The sequence below is a fragment of the Syngnathus scovelli genome, chromosome 5 (genome assembly GCF_024217435.2).
Source record: "Syngnathus scovelli strain Florida chromosome 5, RoL_Ssco_1.2, whole genome shotgun sequence".
NCBI lineage: Eukaryota > Metazoa > Chordata > Actinopteri > Syngnathiformes > Syngnathidae > Syngnathus > Syngnathus scovelli.
In genome coordinates this window covers 155,028-175,565 of record NC_090851.1, presented here as the reverse complement: position 1 = coordinate 175,565, position 20,538 = coordinate 155,028, and the positions used below count along the sequence as shown (strand labels likewise).

General features: G+C 57.0%; 5 protein-coding genes across 8 annotated transcripts; 2 read left to right on the top strand and 3 right to left on the bottom strand.

Moving 5' to 3' along the window:
• Positions 1-120: 120 nt before the first annotated feature.
• On the bottom strand, positions 121-4,376 carry gtpbp2b (GTP binding protein 2b). The gene is made up of 12 exons (XM_049719642.2): positions 4,032-4,376; positions 3,551-3,577; positions 3,282-3,466; positions 3,082-3,193; positions 2,716-2,913; positions 2,468-2,642; positions 2,079-2,298; positions 1,530-1,665; positions 1,408-1,466; positions 1,146-1,317; positions 906-1,070; positions 121-828 (listed from the first exon to the last, which is right to left on the bottom strand). The coding sequence occupies exons 1-12, from the start codon at positions 4,197-4,199 to the stop codon at positions 667-669; spliced, it is 1,779 nt and encodes a 592-aa protein (XP_049575599.1). The 5' UTR covers positions 4,200-4,376; the 3' UTR covers positions 121-666.
• Positions 4,377-4,698: 322 nt separating this feature from the next.
• On the top strand, positions 4,699-10,330 carry ero1b (endoplasmic reticulum oxidoreductase 1 beta). 3 transcript variants are annotated; one of them, XM_049719648.2, is made up of 16 exons: positions 4,699-4,944; positions 5,051-5,222; positions 6,490-6,609; positions 6,670-6,753; positions 6,831-6,872; positions 6,954-7,042; positions 7,252-7,506; positions 7,667-7,713; positions 7,807-7,815; positions 7,896-7,922; positions 8,055-8,147; positions 8,318-8,564; positions 8,629-8,698; positions 8,916-9,002; positions 9,404-9,537; positions 9,658-10,330. In XM_049719648.2, exons 2-16 carry the CDS (start codon positions 5,064-5,066, stop codon positions 9,719-9,721), a joined length of 1,527 nt encoding a protein of 508 aa, XP_049575605.1. In that variant the 5' UTR covers positions 4,699-4,944; positions 5,051-5,063; the 3' UTR covers positions 9,722-10,330. The 3 variants fall into 3 exon arrangements, with proteins under 3 accessions (XP_049575605.1, XP_049575606.1, XP_049575607.1); XM_049719649.2 differs by having other exon boundaries at positions 4,699-5,222; positions 7,252-7,325; positions 7,386-7,506; XM_049719650.1 differs by lacking the exons at positions 4,699-4,944; positions 5,051-5,222 and adding an exon at positions 5,229-5,924.
• On the bottom strand, positions 10,085-13,949 carry tbce (tubulin folding cofactor E). Of its 2 annotated transcripts, XM_049719646.2 has the most exons (16): positions 13,700-13,948; positions 13,306-13,390; positions 13,049-13,204; positions 12,811-12,896; positions 12,538-12,637; positions 12,370-12,472; positions 12,235-12,311; positions 12,076-12,171; positions 11,870-11,934; positions 11,744-11,808; positions 11,497-11,649; positions 11,296-11,434; positions 10,908-10,976; positions 10,762-10,821; positions 10,603-10,694; positions 10,085-10,533 (listed from the first exon to the last, which is right to left on the bottom strand). In XM_049719646.2, exons 1-16 carry the CDS (start codon positions 13,812-13,814, stop codon positions 10,438-10,440), a joined length of 1,557 nt encoding a protein of 518 aa, XP_049575603.1. In that variant the 5' UTR covers positions 13,815-13,948; the 3' UTR covers positions 10,085-10,437. The 2 variants fall into 2 exon arrangements, with proteins under 2 accessions (XP_049575603.1, XP_049575604.1); XM_049719647.2 differs by lacking the exons at positions 10,085-10,533; positions 10,603-10,694; positions 10,762-10,821 and having other exon boundaries at positions 10,908-11,223; positions 13,700-13,949.
• A 131-nt stretch (positions 13,950-14,080) lies between these two features.
• On the top strand, positions 14,081-16,998 carry rbm34 (RNA binding motif protein 34). The gene is made up of 11 exons (XM_049719661.2): positions 14,081-14,338; positions 14,458-14,587; positions 14,759-14,877; positions 15,219-15,420; positions 15,681-15,740; positions 15,833-15,876; positions 15,975-16,058; positions 16,137-16,206; positions 16,334-16,376; positions 16,455-16,573; positions 16,641-16,998. Exons 1-11 carry the CDS (start codon positions 14,316-14,318, stop codon positions 16,854-16,856), a joined length of 1,110 nt encoding a protein of 369 aa, XP_049575618.1. The 5' UTR covers positions 14,081-14,315; the 3' UTR covers positions 16,857-16,998.
• Positions 16,948-20,398, bottom strand: pgap4 (post-GPI attachment to proteins GalNAc transferase 4). The gene is made up of 3 exons (XM_049719655.2): positions 19,681-20,398; positions 18,311-18,757; positions 16,948-18,105 (listed from the first exon to the last, which is right to left on the bottom strand). The coding sequence occupies exons 2-3, from the start codon at positions 18,755-18,757 to the stop codon at positions 17,320-17,322; spliced, it is 1,233 nt and encodes a 410-aa protein (XP_049575612.1). The 5' UTR covers positions 19,681-20,398; the 3' UTR covers positions 16,948-17,319.
• Positions 20,399-20,538: the final 140 nt, after the last annotated feature.

Genomic DNA, 20,538 nt, shown 5'->3' with positions numbered 1-20,538 from the left:
GCCATCCGTCCATCCGTCCATCCATCCGTCCATCCGTCCATCCAACCATCCGTCCATCCTACACAAGTCTGGCATAGACAAGATTGACCCCCGAGGAACACCAAGAAAATAACCAACAAGTCGCTTTCCACTCTATATTTATTATTTTTCAATGTGTCAAACACAGCAAATGTCACATATTGTTCTTTCTCGTAAACAAACACCAAGCATCTTCATTTCAGGATGGGACTGGAACGTTTGAAGTCCAAGCTGCCTTTTCTGGCCACATGGGTCACATGCTAAGGTGGCTAATTACTGTTGACGACAAAAACGGATGTCCTATTTTACATTCAAAGTTCCCCTCTTGGAGTGCACAAGCTTCCACCAGACAGCCGAGGCGGCTGCCGACAGGGCTGACGTTTGTCATCAAGGTCAAAGTTGAAGAATGGAGTGGGAATCTTCATGGAGGTGGGCTGGCAGGCGGGCCAGCCACACGGGAACAATCCGGATCAGCGGCAGGCAGGCAGATGAGCAGAAAGGATGAAGGTCTTGGCTCGGTCGGAGGGCCGTCGATTCCAGTCCTTTCAATGGTTTTGCTAGCTTGACGGCCAATTGTTCTGGTGCTGCTTGTGGTTGTCGAGTTTGCTTTCTAGTGGTTGTGATGCTTCAGGTTATGGCGCTTCTATCCTAGTAGTTCTGGATGTTTTCTGTGGTGAGGAGGCGTGTGACGTGTCCTATCCCCTTGGTGACTCCCTGTCTGAAGAGAAGTTTGGCGCCGGTCCGTAGATATTCGGGATGTTTGAGGAAGCAAAAGGTTACCACGGCTCGCTCGCCCGTCCTCAGCTCCTCCTGCCGGGAGACGGAGTCCCGTGTCTCACCCACCCTAGATTTTGATGGACGGCCCGGCCCGCAGGCGCGGCGGGTACCTTCCCGTGCAGCCTTTGCACGACGGACGTCTGCCTGACGTTGCCCACGTGCGCCGTGACCTGCGAGCCGCGGCGGAAGGTCCCGGCGTGGAAGAGGAGAACCACAGCCGCCTCAAAGTGGCGACAGATGGTGGGCTTCATCTTGGGACTCACCATCACCATGCCCTGCAAGGGCACAACGGCAGCTGTCTGTGCACGTCTGCGGCCACATGGCTGACATCACGCTCAAGGCATGACCACCTTGCGCAGCAGCGTCCTGTCCAGGTTGCCCAGCGCCAGCGTGGCCGCCTGCCCCGCCCTCAGCAGCCTGCAGGTGGAGCGGTTCCTCTGGATGGACAGAACCTTCACGCGTAGGAAGCCGCCCTCGTCCGTCGGGCCCACCGCCAGACGCTCTCCTTCGCGGCACACGCCGCTGACAGAATCACAAATGTGCACAAAGAAAAAAAACACAGGGAAATCACATAACAGAAAATGTTCCCGACCTCCAAAGGGCCGCACTCACCTGTACAAGGTCCCGCCTACCACCGTCCCCACGTCGGGAACAGAGTAGATCTCGTCCACCTGCGCACACACGCACATCAGTAGTAGCTCGCATGCGCCTGTGGTGCGCCTGCGTCTGCACACCTGGAACTCAGTGAGCTGCTGCATGAGTTCCTCCTGCTGTTTGCTGTTGCTGAGAGGAGGAAGAATGTTCAAGAAGACCTTGAGCAGCTCCAGACCTTTTCCTGACACGCTGGACAAGGTGAAGATGGGCGTCACGCTGCACGCACGCACACACACGCACACACACACGCACACGCACACGCACACGCAGCCCGGTCAGACACCGTGTCGAGAGTCCGATTCCTCGACTCCGGAGGAATCCGCACCATCACAACTGGCAAATCCATTTGACTTGTTTCGAGTCAAACGCCCGGACCGAAACGAGTGGGTCGGTTCGAGCCGTTTGATTGGCTTTCACGCTGTAATCCAATCCAAATCTTTGGCTCGCGATTCGTTCCGTGGACATTGCGAGCGAGACTTCGTATGGCTCACGTAACACACGGATACACGTCGCCGTCTGTTTCGATTCCTCAGAGCTCACGGCCAGAATGGACGTTTGGATTCTACACGCCGCGATTGGATTCGGGAAGTCCAACTACAACGGACGGCGGCAACGCTCGAACTCCGTACCAGGCGGCGGGGGCAAACTGCTGCGCGGCGGCGACGGCGTCATCGGCCGTACGGACGACCAGCGGGACCTTGTTGCAGCCCGGCTGCTTGAGGAGTCGCTCCAGTTGCCTGAGCGTTCGCTCCACGCCCCCCCGCGAGCACACGTCCACTTTGCTGACCACGATGAAGATGGGAACCTTCAGCGCCATGGCCAGGCCCAGGTGCTCCCTGGTGGTACCGGCTGCACAACAAAGGAGCGCAAACAGAAGTCACCGGCTCAAACGTGACAGCGGAAGACAGAGGTGATGACACAGAAAATGACAAACAACATATCATGCCCTAAGCTTATTGAATTCCATCCATCCATGGTGGATGGGTGTGCGTGCGTGCGTGCGTGCGTGAGGTCTGACCAATGCCGGTGTTGGCGCTGACCACCAGCATGGCAAAGTCCGGGCAGTAGCTGGTGAGTCCAAAGACGGTGGTCTTCAGGTACTTGTGATGTCCCGCCAGGTCGATGAAGGTGATCATCTTGGAGGAGCTCTCGCAGATCTCCTCGGCGCTGCGCGAGTCGCTGTAGTTGACCACCTGCCGGTGACGCGTTAGGCGTCAGGCGGCGCCGGCCGACCGGGCCCACGCTTGGCGGACCAGCGCCACTCACTTGTCCTCTGCTGTCAAAGCCCAAGATCTCGATGCTGATGCTGGACGTGCGTCCCGTCTGGATCTCGTGGAGATGCCTGAAGAGGTTGAGGCGCGCCCGGCCTCGCCCGTTGTCCAGCTCGCCCTGCGTCAGCACGCCCAGCAGCGTGGACTTCCCTGAGTCCACGTTGCCCAGCACGGCCACGCGCAGGTCGAGGAACTGCGGGCAGCACACGGCACACTTGGGAAGCAAGCTGGGCGAGAGGGCGAGGAGGGCGAGGAGAGCGAGAAGGCCAGGCCAGGCCAGGCCAGGCCAGGCCAGGCCAGGCCAGGCCAGGCCAGGCCAGGCCAGGCCAAGCTAAGCTAGGCCAAGCTAGGCCAGGCTCACCTGCTGGTCATCCGGAACCTTCCGCACCAGGACCTCGGCGATCCCGCGTGCGTTCCCGTCTGCGTCTGAGTCCACCTGACGCTCCCGCAGCAGCGTGATGTCAGCACCCACCCTGAACGTGATCAAGAGTCGCCACAGCGCACACCGCGTTAAGTCCAATCTTCGGCGCAATCAACGTGCGTGCACGCGTGCGTGCATACTTGTCGGCCATCTTGCGCAAGGTTCCGATGGAGGCCGTCATGTCGGCTCGGCTCAGACCCACCAGCAGCCCGTTGTCCTCCACGCCGATCTGGTAGACGGCCTCACCGCGGCCTTCCTGAAGACGCCACTTGAGCTGCGTGGCCAGGTGCTCAAAGCGATTCTGGGAGGGGTTGACCAGCTTGAGCTAGGAGGCGCCGCGCAGCACGTGAGCATCGGGACCAGGAAGGCCACGGGGTGAGGATGAGGACGAGGACGAGGAGGAGATTACCTTGTATTCAATGTTTCCTTCTTCAGCCTGCAAACACGTGACAGCGCATTCTTTGTTCGATCCTCCTTGTTCTTTAGCCAAAGTATTTTAACAACATCGGTCGCGTTAAGGAGTATTTCCTCTCCATTTCTTCTCGTGACATCGATTAGCGCCCAACTGCCAATTCCGATATTTGGCTCGAAAAAAAGTCCGCTAGGTAATTAATCGCAAGGTTCAATTACAAGAAACGTACCATGGATAAAATCGCTTTTCGGAGGGTCATCGTCGGATTTCGAATTTCGAATGCGACACTTTCATGCCCAATCCCATTTTCACACGCAACGAAAACAATTCAAGTTCTCTTTTCCGGAAAGTGGAACGAACGCCGTTTTCAAGAGCATCCATCATTGGGGAAACCGTATGACGTCACGCCAACAGTCTGACGTTCGATGTCGGCGGCCCTGCTCGCCCGCTCGGTTGCCGGCTAAGCGGAAGCAGCTACCTCTGGTGGTAGAAATGGCGGCGGTGTTTCGTTCTTGTTGTTGATGTTGCTCTTGTGCTTGTTGTTGTTGCGACGCCGGCGGCCTCGTTTGCCTCGCCTCGTTCGAGACCTTTTCGACGTCTTCTTGCCTTCCTCGTCGCCGCTGCCAGCCTGGCACAAATCCACCATCTTGACGGCTTCCGCGGAGGGAGCAGCTCGTCACTGGGGAGCGGGCGGGCGGGCGGGCGAGGTCTGGCCGGGGAGGCGAAAGAGACACCGGACGCCTGGCCGGCAGGGAGGAGGAGGCGAGCGGCGGCGGCCGAAGATGCGCTCTGTCCTCCAGCTCCTCGGCTCGCTCGCTCGCTCGCTCGCTCCTTCTCCTCAGCATCACCGACGCAGCGCAATCCACCTTCGCCAGAGAGCGACAACTTCCGCCAGGGCTTTTCAAGTTAAACTCAGCTTTCATCTACACTGTAGATGTGCTCACAGTCACGTCCCAACAAAACTAAGCAAAGCGAAACCAAACAAAACAAAAGCCAAACACACAAAGAAAACGCACAACAAGGGCCACTTTATTGAATCCCGTGCCCCTCCAACGTGAGGCGTCAGTGATCTCGTCGACTTGTCAAGTCACGACTGTGCTTTCAAACAAACTTTCCGCTTTACAACGTGGCAAAAGCGCCTCGCCAAACAAGGCTATTGTTTTATTGCGAAACGTCTGACCGGAAATAGGTTTGATATTGTTTTGTTTGAATTGGGCTCTAACGTGGAAGTCACATTCGGAAAGCCGTCCAAGTTGTATGGGCTTTTTTTTTTTTCGCCTTCGCGACAGGTTTGTTTTCCACAAGGGCCTCATCGGCCGGCGCTAGGATCCGCGCCAGGCTGTGTCGACCTCCCTCGCCCTTCTCAACTGGACGCCGGAGCCGCCCGCCGCGTACGCACTTAGCACTGTTAGCTTGCGGAAGCTAACCGTGCTGCACAGCGAACCGATTTCCGCTTGACATCGGCGTGAGTTTGGATTTGTGCGGCTCCTTTGGCAGAAGCTGCTGAGGCATGTGGAGAGTGACTTTGGAGGCGTTCGGCGTTCTTCTGCTGGCCTTCCTGTTGGGGAATCTCGCTTTAGCCTGGTTTGAGCTCAGCAAGCCCGTGACGGAGGCGCGCGCGGAGCCGCAAGAGCCGCAGGAGCCGCAGGAGCAGAGCTGCTTTTGCCATGTAATTTACCACTCTGTTGCTTTCAATTCATCTCCAACTCCCACTAAACTCACCTTTTAAACCGTCTATGGACAATGTAAGGTCACACTTTGCTTACGAGACAAGACGAAACCTTCTCGAAGGTTCGCCCGGTCTGTTTTGACGTCACCGTTTGGGCCACGCTAATTAGCTACGAGGCGGCGTTATGTGTTTCGTTTCACTGTTATCAATTAAGTTCCGTTTCTTCCTCAGCGATTCAATTTGGTTTCACTGTTCGCAATTACATTCCAAAGGTAGGAACGAAATGACTTTTTGATTGGAGTGGTGAAGGACGTCACATTGAATTGGTCTTGGCCGTTGGCTGCTTGGTGTTTTCCGTAATTGTCTTTGGTGCCTTTTCTATCGTCAAGTGTGACACGAGACAATAATCCGATGGTATTTATTTGTGTTCATACGTGAGTTCAACATGTGGACGCGAGTAGACCAGCGTGGTGTAACGTGGTTGGCCGAGGCTGAACTAGCCCCGCCCCTTCGGAGCTTCGCTTCTCCCTGGTACTGGCTGAGCTACTAGGCCGGGGCGGGGCTTATTTTGACTAGGGGGCGGGGCTTTGTCAAGCGGCATCAGTCAGCGCACACAGAAAAGTCTTAGTAAAGTTGAGGATGTTCCGATGTGTTTGTTTCTTCCTGCTTTTTTTCACCCTCCGCGCTCTCATGCACTCGCAGGTCAGAGTCCTCTAAATAGCATGTTTCCGTTTGCATCGTCAAGCTGGAGTCACGGCGACCGACAGCTGTCCGCATCGCATCGCATCGGACCGAGCGACGACACGTCCGCTCTTCCATATGCTTGCGTGTGACCGTGTCCCGCGTTTGTTGTATTGATCCGTCTGGGTTTTTGCGCAGGTGTTACACCAGGGCTTGGCGATCGGGGTCTCGGAGGGCCGCGGTCCTGCATGTCCCTGTTGCCTGATTGGAACGATCAGTTGGTGCAGCACACTGGCCCTCCGAGACCCCGATTGCCCCCCCCTGTGTTTGCCCAACACTTGTATGCTCATCGTGGTCGTCGTAAGGCGCCATGTCGCCTAGTTTATCATCCTTACCCCCTCGCATAGCCAGCCGTGTGTCATGTTGTTGTGGTTGTTCTTTTTTTATTCGCATTTGCTGCGACCCGTTGAAAATTGGCCGCAAAGGGCCGTAGTTTGCTTGCGTTTGGGCCCCTCCCGGCTCCTTACGTGCTCAGTTGCCGCGTCACAAAATGCGGCCACGTGACCACGACACGGCTGTGCCGCAGCTGACGGGCGTGCTGGACGACTGTTTCTGCGATGTGGAGAGCATCGACGTCTTCAACAACTTCAAACTTTACCCTCGCATCAAGAAGCTGACGGAGCGAGACTACTTCCGCTACTATAAGGTACGGCCGCTGCCTCTCGCCTCGGCGCCAGCCAAAGTTGACGCCCTTCGCCTGCCGCAGGTCAACCTCAAGCGGGCGTGTCCCTTCTGGCCCGACGACGGTCAGTGCGCCATCAAAGACTGCCACGTGGAGCCCTGTCCGGAGGTCAGAGTTCACCGTCGCGCTTGACCTTTCCGCACTTTTGCTCAGCCTTTTGTTTTCTTCCTCTTGCGCCGTTCCAGAGTCAGGTTCCCGCCGGCATCAAGTCGGGCAATTACAACAAGGTGAGCGCGGCTGGGCTGAAACGTGCGAGCGCACCTCGTCGCTGCTAACACGTTGCCGCGACGTCGTATGGCCCCGTTCAGTATTCGCAGGCTGCCAGCGGGAGCGACGGGAGCGGCGGGAGCGGGTGTGAGCAAGCGCAAGAGCTGGGAGCCATCAACAGCACGCTCAGGTCAGACATGCTCGCACACACACACACACACACACACATTGTGTTGTCTTATGTGTGCCAAGTGTTAGATTGTGTGTGTGTTTGACATATTTGTTGTATTTGTACACGTGGCCTTGTGCGTTCCACTGGTTGAGTTGCACAGTGTGTACATTTGCCGCTTGTCTTGCGTGCCTGCGTGCGTGCGTGCCTGCCTGCGTGCCTGCGTGCAGCAATCAGAGCAAAGAGGCGTTTGCCGACTGGGCGCGGCACGACGACGCCCAAGACCATTTCTGCGAGTTGGACGGTGAGCATGCTTGCGTTATCCCCGCCGCAGCCACTTTGCTGACCTTTGCGCGCGTTCTAGACGAGTCGTCCCCGGACGCCGAGTACGTGGACCTGCTGCTCAACCCGGAACGTTACACGGGCTACAAAGGCCCGTCGGCGTGGAGGGTCTGGAACAGCATTTACGAGGAGAACTGCTTCAAGTCAGTAGGCGCATTAATGAGTTAGTTAGTTAGTGAGTTAGTTAGTTAGTTAGTTAGTTAGCTAGCTAGCTAGCTAGCTAGCTAGCTAGTTAGTTAGTTGTGATTAGCGACCCAAGGTCTGTGTTGGCACCACTAACAAGGTGTGTCGTCGCGTGCGCAGGCCCAGGTCCGTGTACCGACCTCTCAACCCTTTGGCCCCCAGCAGAGGTGAGTGGGCATTTGAGGGCTGCTTTGAAGCCAAAAGGCGGTGCCCCAAGTTAACCTTTATGCCTTTGCTCCACCCTTCACCTTTGTGTTCAGGAGACGACGGTGAGTACGGCGCAGAGGGAGGGTGCGCCGTCGGGGGTGCTGTGTGCTTGGCTGTGTGGCTGATGACGCCTCCGTTGCAGGCGACGGCTTCTACGACTGGCTGGAAGGTGAGCGCGTGCGCTCGTTCGCTCGCTCGCTCGCTCGGCTCGCCGTGGTCTCTCGGTGATGCTGATTTAATTGTCCGTCTTTCTTTCTGCTGCTTTCATTGCTCATTTCCCCCCCTCCCACGCTCCCTGCAGGATTGTGTTTGGAGAAGCGGGTTTTCTATCGCCTGATCTCGGGCCTTCACAGCAGCATCAACATCCACCTGTGCGCGCAGTACCTGCTGGACGGTAACGAGTACTCCCGCCGCCGTAGGCCTGGCTGTTGACCGCCTATTCATTTCTTCCATACGAGCGGTCCGAGGATGCATCCTTGCGGAAGGAACCTTGTTGGCTCAGCCAGCCGACGCGAACGGCACCTCGAGCTCCGTTTACTGATTGAGGAGATTGCGTGTGTGCAGAGGGATGGGGCAGGTCGGTGTGGGGCCCCAACGCGGAGGAGTTCCGCTGGCGTTTCGACAGGGCGGAGACCAAGGGCGAGGGGACGCGGCGCCTGAAGAACTTGTACTTCCTGTACTTGATGGAGCTACGGGCACTCTACAAGGTGGCGGCCTACTTTGAGCGCTCCGTGGTCCACTTGTACACGGGGAACGGACACGAGGACGCCCAGACCAAAGAGTTGCTCCTGCAAGTCTTCAACCAGATCAAGTAGGCTGCTCGCTCGCTCGCTCGCTCGCTCTATGAGCACCTCCTCACTTGCGCTTTCCCCCAGGATGTTCCCCATGCACTTTGACGAGAAGTCCATGTTTGCCGGACGTGAGAAGGAAGCCAAAAGCCTCAAGGTAGGAAACGCCAACACGAACAAGCGTGTGTGAGTGCCTGACCGCACGGCGGCTTTAAGAACACGGATGATTGGGCAGCCAGGCGGCGGCCATTTTACGTTGCCACACAATTTCTCCTGGCATTTCACTCCCAATCCCGCCCAATGGCGTGCTGCCGCTGCCGCCTCCTCTCTCCTTCAGCTCTTTTGTTTTTTTTTGCTGTCTACCCTGCACGCAGGAGGAATTCCGTCTTCACTTCAAGAACATTTCCCGGATCATGGATTGCGTGGGCTGCAGCAAATGTCGACTGTGGGGAAAACTGCAGGTTGGAGCGCCACTGCGCGTCATCTTCTGCGACGCTACGCCGCCGCCAGACCTCGTGACGCCGACATCCACGCTGTTTGTCAGGGCTTCGCATTTGTGAGAAAAGAATCAATCGGTGATGATTTGGATTCTGATCTTGGCGGCGTGATAAACCCACACGGTTATCGACAACTTTCTTTTTCCCACTACCGCAAGCTAAACTAGAACCTGAAAGAAGGACCCAAAAAATCCATTAGTCAAATTGTAGCTGAAACCTCTACGTGTTTGAGACAAAGTCGGACGTGACGTAGCGGCGGCGGCGGCAGCGGCGGCAACTTGGCGCTGCGCGGCGCATTGTGCGCTTATTCGTCGTCAAATGGCCCGCAAACGGTGACCGTGTGCTGGCGGCTCTGATGTGGGCAGACGCAAGGCCTGGGCACAGCCCTGAAGATCCTGTTCTCGGAGAAGCAGATCAAGAACCTGCCGGAACGCTCCGGTTCCAAAGGCTTCCAGCTCACTCGCCAGGAAGTCGTGGCCTTGATCAACGGCTTTGCCAGGTAGGCTGGCGCTGCAAGGGCACAATCAACAAGACAAATCATCTATTGGTTTGTGGCTTAGTCTCCCGCTAAAAGAAGTTATCAAGTAGCAAGTAATGTGTGCGCGCGTGTGCGTGGCAGGCTGTCGTCCAGCATCTACGAGTTGCACAACTTTCGTCTGCTGCTGAAGGAGAGCGGCAGGTAATGGGAAGCGGCGAGACCTTGAAGGCCACCCGCCCGCCCCCCTTCTCAAGGTCGGGATCTTCCGATTTGGACTTGCGTGCGTTCGTGCCAGAGGCGTACTTGGTAGTCATTCGGAGAGTGCCGTCATTTGGGCCAGCCATGTTGTCTCAAGGCCAAATTTGAGGAGGGGGAAACGTTCCTACCACTGGATTGTGCGTGCGTGCGTGCGTACACGCTTTTGTTTTGTCCAGCAGATGAACTGATTGCCATTGTTCTTTTTTCCAATGAAAGGTTTGGACTTGAAGCTTGTGATTTTTCACTCTTAATTTGCGTGTGTGCTGCAGAAAGAGAAAATGGACCAAGGAATTTGACCCTGCCTCAGTCATTAGATTTTTCTTTTTTTTTTTTTGCGTTGGGAATGATCCACTTGGGTGTTGTTTTTGGTAGTCCCTAACAACTCTTTGGTCTGTTTGGGAAGAAAATGAAGCTGCATCTTGGGAGTACTGTACATATCGTGCTGAAAATGTTTTTCTTCTCCAAAAATTCCCAAATGACTTTTTAGTCAAGACGTGTTTTTTTTGGATAGCAGATGGATTTTATTGTATTACAGCAGTAAACAAGAATATCGCCAGTCCTGATAGCATGTTACTAGCGGAAGTTGGCCTTTGTCATGTCAGCTGTGTGTGCGCGTGGCTGAGTGCTTGCTGTGTGCCGTCTTCGCGTTGTCGGCACGAGTGTTTACGAGCGCCGCACGAGGACCGTGTCTCCGTCCTCCACGGCATAAAAGAACAAAGTCTTCTGGTCGTTGTCCATGCGGTACTCGGGACCTGCAAGCTGTGCACGGCGACAACACACGACGAGTGAGTGACGCGGCAACGACGCAGAGTCACACCGGCATCGCACCTTGGCGCAGGTGTAGCTGAGCCCCAGGTCGACCGCGGGAACCTTCAGGAGTCGAGACAGCAGGCCTTTGACCTTCTGGACCTCCATTGAGGCTGCCCGCAAACATTGAGACCCTCAAATATGAATTGTCCTGGTCGTTGACGGCCGAGCGGCACCCACCTGGAAGCTTCTTCTCCAGCGGCATCCTCGCCACGTCGTCCACAAACACAAATGTGATTTCTGCGGTGGAACAGGAAAAGCAACACAAATCGCCCCATTAGCGTAGCGACCTTATCTAGCCACGTGCTGGGGCGGGCGGGGCTTACTCAACAGCTGATTCTTAAGAGCAAACGGTTGGCGCTTGGTCAGCTCGCCTTCGTCAGGAGCGCCGTACTCTGAAACAAACGACACACAATATGGACACACCGCCGTGGAGCAGAGGGCTGCGGAATTCCAGCGCAAGGTTCTCTTAGTCTGTGAGCGAGAGCTCTGCAGGTCAGCCGGAAGCTTTTCGGAGTCCAACTGCAGTTCTCGAAGCTAGGCTTTTGTAGAAAGCGACCGAGAAGGTTTTTAATATGGATCGCTAAGTTCCAACGGTGGCCCGACGGCAAGGTTGGAGAGAAGACAGCTGGCAGGCAGCTACTGCTCGGAGAGACGCAGAAGGCAAGCGGAATGCTTACCAAGAGTGACCATTTGAGGGCGGGCGGGGCTTACTGTCAACGAGGCTGCGGTAACGAGGATGGCGATTGGCGAACTCCTGGCTCAGTTGACTCTGCCCCGCGGCCCGCAGCCATTCCTCCCCGAACATCTTCAGGTAGTCGCACTCCGCTCCCTTCCTCTCTTGAGGGGGCACCTGAGAGCACGGCGTCCGCTCAGCATCTCGCGCACGCGCGCGCACACAAACATGGCACGCACATCGGATCCGTTGAGGACAAGGAGGTGCGGCAGCTTGGCGATGAGCATCTGGTTGGCCGTCTTGGGGTTGCCGTCGCCGCTGGCCAACGGGTTCTCTTGACACCAAAGACGACGCAACGACGGCAACTTGGACAGCTCGTCGATCACGCTCCACTGAAGGTGTCGCAGGAAGGGCGCGCGGTTAGCCGTGAAAAGCGAGCGGAGATGATCCGGCCTGCCTGCCTGCCTGCGTGCGTGGGGTCCTGACCTCAGAGATGTTGTTCCTGCTCAGGTTGAGCTTCTCCAGGGACGCAAAGACGGACGTCTCCTCTCCTGACAGAAAGGCACGCGTCAGCAACGCTCCAGCCGGCCGGTCGGCCACGGGTAAGACTACCTGGCGCGGTATCCGGGAAGTGAACTTCGGACAACCCGGTGTCGGTCACGATTAAGTGCTCCAGTCTGCAACAACACAAGTGGAGTCATGCGCGGCCAAACGTTGATCTGTCTGTTCCAGAAGGCAAGTGAGAGTGCCACAAGTGTACCGGAAGAATGGACACGCCGACTTCACGGTGAAATGCTACGACAAGATGTCTGACTGACCTTGGCAGAGCGCCCAGCTCCAGCAGGCTGTCCTGGTCCAGAGGGTTTTTGGAAACATTCAGGCACTTGAGCCCCTGCAGGACGCCCTCGGGGGGCCTGAAACGCACGTCACCCACGTTAGCCTGGTCGCTCGCGCCCTCTGTCTCACTTGGCAGCCACCTCTGCAACTGCGTGATGTTGTTGTTCTCCACGATGAGCTCCTCCAGCTTCGGCCACATAGGGGCGCACCGCAGGACCTGAACACAAGTCCATTTGGAGACGTCTCGGTCGGCCGCGACCGACGCCGGTGTCTACCTGCGTCCACGTGAGCTCGCAGTCGATGAGAGTCAGAACTTTGAGGTTAGGAAAGGCCTGCTGGTGGGCCGCGGGGTCAGAAGGCAAACTCAGTCTGTTGAAGCTGCAAGAAGAGGTCGCCGTTGACCAGTGAGAGCGGCTGGCGGGCGCACGCGCGCACACTCCCACCTGAGCAGAAGAGCCTCTAAATGTCGCAACTGTCGAGCGATGGCGGCCACCTCGTCCCAGCTGCGCAGCAGGGAGGCGCTCAGGTCCAACCAGCGCACGTCTTCGCAAATGGTCAAGAACACCAAACATGGACAAGCATGGCACAACAACTACAAAGCGGCTTTTCAAACCAAAGGAATCCAACTGAAATCTGCAAGCAAGGTCGCAAGACGAAGGACCGCGATGCGAGTCCGTGGGAGTTGCCGCAACCGCTGCGTCGTCGTCGCAAGATACTCGGTGTGGTTCTGAGGACTTGCCCGTCTTCTCCCGGCCCGTTCACTTGGCAGTTTGAGAGGAGGACGGTGGGGAGGCTTTCCAAGCTGCCACACAGGCACAAAGATCCACCGTGGCATTAAAAGCGAGGCTCGGCCGGCAGGCAGGCAGCCACGCAGGCAGGCAGCCACGCAGGCACCGGGGCCGGCAGGCAGCCACGCAGGCACCGGGGCCGGCTGACCGGCCGGCCAGCGCTCACCTGCGATCGCGGACGTCGGCCCACTCCAACGTCCTTCCCGAGATGCTGATCTCCTCGTCCGCCGCATTGGTCGCGTACTGGCGCCGCACCGCCGACGCAAAGTCCACGCCAAAGCTCGCCACGGACGGCCGCACGAAGGAGCCTCCCGTCGGGTGACTGGCGGGAGGCAGGCAGGCAGGCAGGCAGGCCGACCAATGCAGTCAGTCAGGTGCACGCCCGCCACGGGCCGCCTGCGCGTAAGCTAGGACATAGCATACCTGCAGGTGAAGTAGCGCACGCCTCGGTGGCGGCCGTCGTGTTTCCCTCGCCGGGGATCGTCCCACTCCACGCCCAGCCACACGCCTGACCGCAAAGGCACACGTTGGCCGGCAGCCACTTTTGTCAAGACATCAAGTCCAAAATACTATCTGGGAGAGGTTGAAATGGCCACGGGTAGAGATGTCCACATCTATTTGATGCAGCGAGCGACACTGTTTGTTTCTACTCAGAGCAAAACGGCGGACGCCCAGTTCGCAAATAACCGGGTTTTCAGATCGAGGCTTAAGATGCGCTTTTGGTCGCCTCGGTTATTACGCGGTTATTTAGACGGTCGCGCTGGTGTCTTGCAACCAGTACGATCCGCCCAAGGTTCGGCGGAGAACGAATGAATACCCGCAGTGGGCGGCACGGTGCCCACGAAGCGGACCGTGGCCCTGTGGTCGCCGCAAGACACCCGCCGGCCCAGGGCGTCGTGCGGAACCTCCGCTTCCGTCTGGTCCGCATCCATCCACGCCTGCTAAAACAACAGCAGAAAAGGACGACGAAGGACGCTTTGAAGCCGGCCGGGACCCTTCGCTCGCACGCCTGAAACGCAAACGAGCCAAGTGGAACGTCACTCCCACTTCCGGCAACAACGGAGGGACTCTTTTACACGACGCACTCAACTTTTCCCACTCTGTTCATATTGAATTGGAATATTCCAATTCACTTTTCCTCAAAATATAACATGTCGTGGATTCCTGTAAGTGGGCTTGTTTTTCTCCCCGCATCTCAATCGGCGTCTCGTGTGACGCAAAAACGCAATATGAAGGGGCAAGCGGGCCTTTGTTTCCCACCGGACACATTTAGCAAGCGAACCGCAGCAGGCCCAACTCGCAAGGAACGAGAGAAGAAACCAAGCATTTTCCACGTGTCTATTCCAACCGAATAGTTGTCAACGTCGCCCTATGCTCCTCAATTCCGACTCCAACACAAGCTTGGACTTTCCTTAAAGCTGGCGAGTAACAGCATGACGACGCAATTTGCTCCGAGGTTCGTCGGCAAGTGTTTCCATTTGATTGCGCACACAAATGTCCAAGTCGACAAGTCATCTTCATGTTGTTGTTTGTGACGTAATTTGTATTCAACGTTGCCCTCGTTGTTCTCTTCAGCGACTACCGCGTGGGCGAGGTGTCGGGAAGCTTGCGGCGGCAGAAGAATGGCGCGGCTTCCGGCAAGCTTTCGGCTCTCTTCGGCGGCGCAGTGCCGGCGGCGAGCGTCCTCTTTAGGGCCGCTCCGCAGGTGAGTCCTGCCAAATCGCAACTGCTCTCTCGAACCGTGTGCCTTCCGCTTTGCCCTTTTCTCCAAAAGTACGAGCATTTGTTGTTGTTTGTCACCGACGGACATCGCACTTCTCATTAGATTCCCATCCTGAATGATGGCATTTTTTGACCTCAACTTCTGTCCCACCAGCTTCCACGTCTCAGCGAGCAGTCGGAGTATCCCGAGGTCAAGGTCAAAGGTGGCAAAAAGTCCAACGGGGAGAAAACCCCCATGATGAAAACGGAAGCCCAGCGAAGGCTGGAGAGCAGGTCAAACGCACAAAAGCGCTCTTCATCTGTCTCTTTTTATGCCTTTGGCTAGTGGGCTAAGCGCGAGCATAGCATAGCATAGCAGAGGGGGGAATTTGACCACACAAGACGCTACTTTTGATGAAGCAATCCATCAAGTCATTATTTCGAGAAAAATGAAAGTATGATTCTACTTGGGCTCGAGCACTAAGGCTTATTTGAGGCCCGTATTTGCCAGAATAGAATGTCAATTTATCTAAAAAAAAAAAAAAAAAATGGGGCCGGTGCACAGATGTGCAAGGGGGGAAAAAGATGAAGATTAAACGTGTGTCGGATTTGAAACGGCCACTAATGGTTGGCAGGGAGCAAAGCCTCCGCAGCGCCGACGAGGCCGAGCGGTCGCCGGCCGCTCGCAAGAAGCGCGGCGCCGGGGAGGCGGGGCTGGAGAAGGGAGCGGAGCAGCGGCCGCCCAAGCAGCAGCGGCGGCAGAAAAAGCGAGACGAGGATGGCATAAACCAGAGGACGGTCTTTGTGGGGAATCTGCCCGTCGGCTGCACCAAGAAGGTTGGCGCAACCGTAGCCTTTGACCCCGTCCGGCCGTTCATTCGTGTGTTTCTAGGTCTGTGCGCGGGCGCTCGCGTGCGCTTTCTCAAGGTTTCTCATTTTTCCCCTGGTAGTTTTTTTTTTGACTTTTTCCTTGCCCTTTTGGGATGCTTGGAGAATAATTGTCAATTGTTTGTCTATGTGAGACTGCTTGTGATTTAGGGCTATACAAATAAACTTGACTTGACTTGGCAACGCGTGTGCGTGTTGTCGCTCCCCAGACGCTGCTGCACATGTTCCAGGCCGACGGCGCCGTCGAGTCCATCCGCTTCCGCTCCATGGTAACCAAAACGTGCATTTTCATTTCTACGCAAACAAGTCAAACGCTGCTCGGAAGTCACAAGGCGGCGGTGTGCCTTTCGGGTCGCCGCAGGTGCGAGAGGACCCAGCCGTGTCGCGCAGAATCGCCGCCATCAAGTGAGTGAGCGCACGCGCTAGGTGACACGACGCGTACGCGCGCACACACACACACACACACACACACACGCAACACACAGCCTTGTTGTGTGCGTCAGGCAGCAAGCTCACCCATCTGCACGGGGCCTCAACGCCTATGTGGTCTTCAAGGAGCCTCGAGGGGTCACCAAAGCGCTACAAAGGTCACCTGCCGCCGCAGTCACCCACCGCTGCCTCCCTTCCCCCTGACTCCTCCCCTTGGGCCATTTTGTCCCCCGCAGGAATGGCGCAGAGTTCCAGAAAGATTTCATCCTGCGCGTGGACCGCGTGAGCTCCAAGTCAGTCCAAAGCGTGAGTCGCCGCGCTTGCCCCGTCCGCCCACATCCCGTTGCCGTGTGCGCGCGCAGCGTTAGCGTGGCTATGTGCGCGCGCTCCGACAAGACGGTGGATGTGATCCGGTGGCTCTCTGCGTCCTCAGCACGACCACAAGCGCTCGGTGTTCGTGGGGAACCTCAACTTCGGTGAGTCCCCCTGGACGGCTGGCCGGCCTAACCCTAACCTGTCGCTGCCACGGTAACGTGTCCTCGCAATTCCATCAGAGCTGAACGAGTCGGCGTTGCGACGCCACTTTGAAGTATGCGGCGCCGTGAAGGCCGTCCGATTGGTGCGCGACCGCAACACGGGCCTGGGCAAAGGATTTGGTTACGTTCTCTTTGAGGTACGCTCACTCACACTGGGCCAATGAGGGACGGCCGCGCGACCTCTAACCCCTGCTCAACCGTCAGAGCGGCGACTCGGTACAGCTGGCGCTGACGCTGGAAGGCAGCAAGCTGCAGGGCCGGACCATCAGGGTGAAAAGGTCTGTGGAGAAGGAGGCGGAGCGCGCCCCCCGGAGGATGACGGCGGGAGCCCGGGGCCAAGGTGGCCGCCGCACGGCCAATTTCCACGGTGAGATGGTCAACCCCGATGCCCCGAAACGAGCAAAAAGGCGGCGGCCGTGAGTTTTGGGTTGCCAAGAAAACCACCCCAGTTGAAGTGGATTAAGAAATGTTGCTTGGCTGCCATCTTGAGACACTTTTGTATCATTTCAAATGCAGTTTTGAAACCTTTAATGATTTTCAATGAAATACAAATGTGATTGGAGCGTTCGCCTCACCTCTCTGGCTAAACGTTGGCGTCAACTTCCAAATTGGTAAACATGACAATACGTGACAGCTGAGGCGCGGCGGCGTCCGGGCAAGCTGCCCTTGGTGAGCGGCCCCTACTGGACTGGAGACAAATTGCAGCCTCACCTCACGCATTTGAAAGGCAAAAAACTAAGGCCGAGTCGGTCGGGCAAGGCACAGATTGAAAAGGACGTTTGCAGCAGCACACCGCCACCAAACGGAAGGCGCTGCTGCGACTTGATCAGAAGCTCCCAGGCCACGCTCGACTCCAGTCGAGGTGCCCGGTAACGCAGCCTGCTCAAAGCAGTTTGGGGTGGGCCGGGTTGGGCCTGACGGAGGAAAAGGCTCCGATGTGCGTGACCAGGTTGGGCTCCACGCTGTGCGCCCGCTCTCCAGGCGTGTCGCGGAAGACCTGATAGAGAACCGTGTCCTTGGCGTTGCCCTGGAAGCAGAAGGCTCGGTCCAGGTAGTCAGCCACCCTTAGCGAGGCGTTGCCCGGGTACAACATGGCGGGCGTGCAGCACTCGGTGGCGGGCGACACGGCGTACAGCTGCGGGGACAGCCGGCGCAGCTCCAGCAGGTAGTGGCGACCCAGCAGCTCGGCGCCCGCCATCACGTACACGGCCAGGAGCGCCAGGTGGCCGGCCGACATGCGCAGGGACCAGCGGCACGGGTTCCACACGCTCAGGAGCTGCAGCAGCAGGGTGGCGCCTAGCAGGCCCAGACCCAACCACTCCAGGATGCGGTAAGGTTCCGGGTTCCAGTAGCGCTGCAGCCGCTCGGGGTGGAAGAGCTTGATGTAGAGCGAGCGTGCGGCAAAACGCCGCCTCAGGAGATCCTTCACCACGCCGAAGAAGTCCGGATGAGGCAGGGCGTCGTCCTCCAGCACCAACATGTTCTGGGGCAGCGCCAGCTGGAAGGCGCGGCGCAGGCAGAACACGTAGTCCTGCTTCTCGCGCTCAAAGGTGTTGTCGGGCCGGCCGAGGCGGTGGCCGGCCGGCCGGCGGATCACGCGGAAGTGGCGCTCCAGCAGTACGGCGTCCTCGTTGGCGTCCGGCCCGCTCTCCACGTCGCACAGCACCACCTGCCGCGGGACATTCGTTGGCCTTAGACCGCACGTTTGACATGGCTTTTTTCATCCTCCGCATTTGGGCTGACAGACAAAACTCAAGTTCCAGGAATGGCTGTCTTTGGAAGACTACAACGGAAAGCACCACGCGCGGCCAGCGCCAAGCGCCGGCGGCAAGCGCCAGCGGCGACCCAAACGGCGCATTTGTGCGGCAACGCACCTGGGCGCAGGGCCGCTCCCCGCAGCCGCCCAGGAGACCACTCAGCTGCCGCGTCACCTGCAGAAGATAGTGGTAAGGGAGAGCCTCGCGCCGCCGCCGCGTCGTCACCACGGTAACCAGCAGCTCGGGATGCCCGGTGGTGGTGGTGGTGGTGGTGGCGGCGGTGGCTGCCTTTTGCCAGAACAGCAGAGCGTCCTGACCGCGCCGCAGACTCTGGCGCAAGGCATCCCGGCTCATGACGTCCAGGTAGACCGAGCGCACAAAGTAGTAGGAGTGCGGCAGGCGGTGGCAGATGGCCGGAAGCGCCACGCAGAACGTCAGCGCAAACGCCATCAGCGCCTGCGTGGCGGCGACGCTGCAGCAGCGCATGCGACGGCGCGGCGGCATCGACCGGCGCGCTCCTCCAAAAAAGTCAAACTGAAGAAAGAACCGTCTCGCCTCGGACATCTGAAAAACAATGCAGCAAAATGGAGGACTTCAGCACCCACGTGCATTTTTGTAACGGAGCGTGGTCACCGGGCAATCTCACGACGGGCGACGGGAATCGTCATCAACTACGTACAAAATGGATAGGGGGGGGGGGGCTTCGCCAGGACCAGCCGATGGCATCATTGCGTCTCTCGCATGAGCTTGCTTGCTTGCTTGCTTGCTTGCTTGCTATCTGTGCCAAATGATTCGCTAAAGAGACGAGAATTCTTTGATACAGATGTTTACTTTCATCTTAATTTGCTTTAACATCACATCTACAGCATATGAGACAAACTTGGATTTACCAAACAACACGTTGTTAGATTTTGTTTGGTGAAACTCATCTGATCTGTCAGAAGCCACGCCCCTTCAGGGCAGCACACCTTTGCGGCATTGACCTCTTGTCTGACTTAACGCGCAATGATGACATTTCAATCATCAATGGGATCCGCAAGAGAAGACATGGCATGGCATGGCATGGCATGGCATGGCATGGCAGCGAGGCGAGGCAAGCGCGTTGCCTCCAGGGACGTTCTGCGCCGCCATCGCAAGTGTTTTGGCACAACATTTGCGCAAAAGCATGTTGCCAATTGAGCATGAGGAACTTGAGCAAAGTTATCATCAATGATAAATCACGTTACCATCGGCAAACATGAAACGCACCATATTCAAAATTGTCGCGTTGAAACCTGTTTTACAACCGTGAGGTGAAAACGCGAACCGTGCTTTCTTTCTTTCTTTCTTTCTTTCTTTCTTTCTTTCTTTCTTTCTTTCTTTCTTTCTTTCTTCTATTATGGCCATCGGCTGCAAAAGTATTGCAGCGGAGCGAAACGAGCAAGTGGAGGGAGAGACGGGCGACGTTCGGAATTGAGAAACACTAGCTGCCTTTGCCTTGCACTTACCCGAATGGAGCGAGCGTACGGGGGCCGACGTCACTGCAATTTCTTGGCCCTTCCTCACGCCGCTTCGGCTCGCGGCCTCGCGCTCCTCGTCGTCACCTTCCGCCTTATGACGTCATCGTCACCGCTGTCTGTTCGGCTCACCGATTCGGACGTGACTGGGCAGCCGATGGCGCTCACTCACCGTCGCGAGGCGTGAAGCATTGGGCGGCCATTTTACGTTGCCGCTCGCTCACTCAGCACGCCAAACTGAATTCAATTCCATCGATTTCCCCGCCAGCGTTTTCGCGTTATTTTCTGCCTCCGTTGAAAATGGAACCGCGTGTGGCGTACTGTTGTGCCAAAAAAGTCGGGGAGAAATGCTACATTCACATTTGATCGGTAACAATTCCATTTTATTGTTGATTTTCTAAGGTATGCGTTCGAATGAGCGCTCGTCGCCTGCATCCTCCCCAACTCTTCTACTCTGAATGGTCGATGCAAACAGTCAAAGTTGGTTTTGTGAGAGGTTCTCATGACTGACTCCATAGTGGGATCCCGAGACAAAACTTGCACTGAGGACTCCATGAACAGAGGCAACGTAATATGGCTGCCCTCCGGCTTCAGCCGCGTGGGGTCTACCGATAGTCCAGTCCCCTTTCAGGTCGTGGTTAAGCTGAGTTCGCCGACAAAAGGAGGAAAGGTGAGCTGAAGACCGAGAAGCCGGAAATGGCAAGCGACAAGTTGCGCGCGCAGCAGGGCCAGGCCAGGTCGTTTCAGGCGTCGTGACCACAGCTGGCCACCAAGCGGCGCCACGCGACAACTTTTGCCACGACCCGTGAAAAGGGGCTTGCCATGACATCACTCATCAAAAGGGGCTCT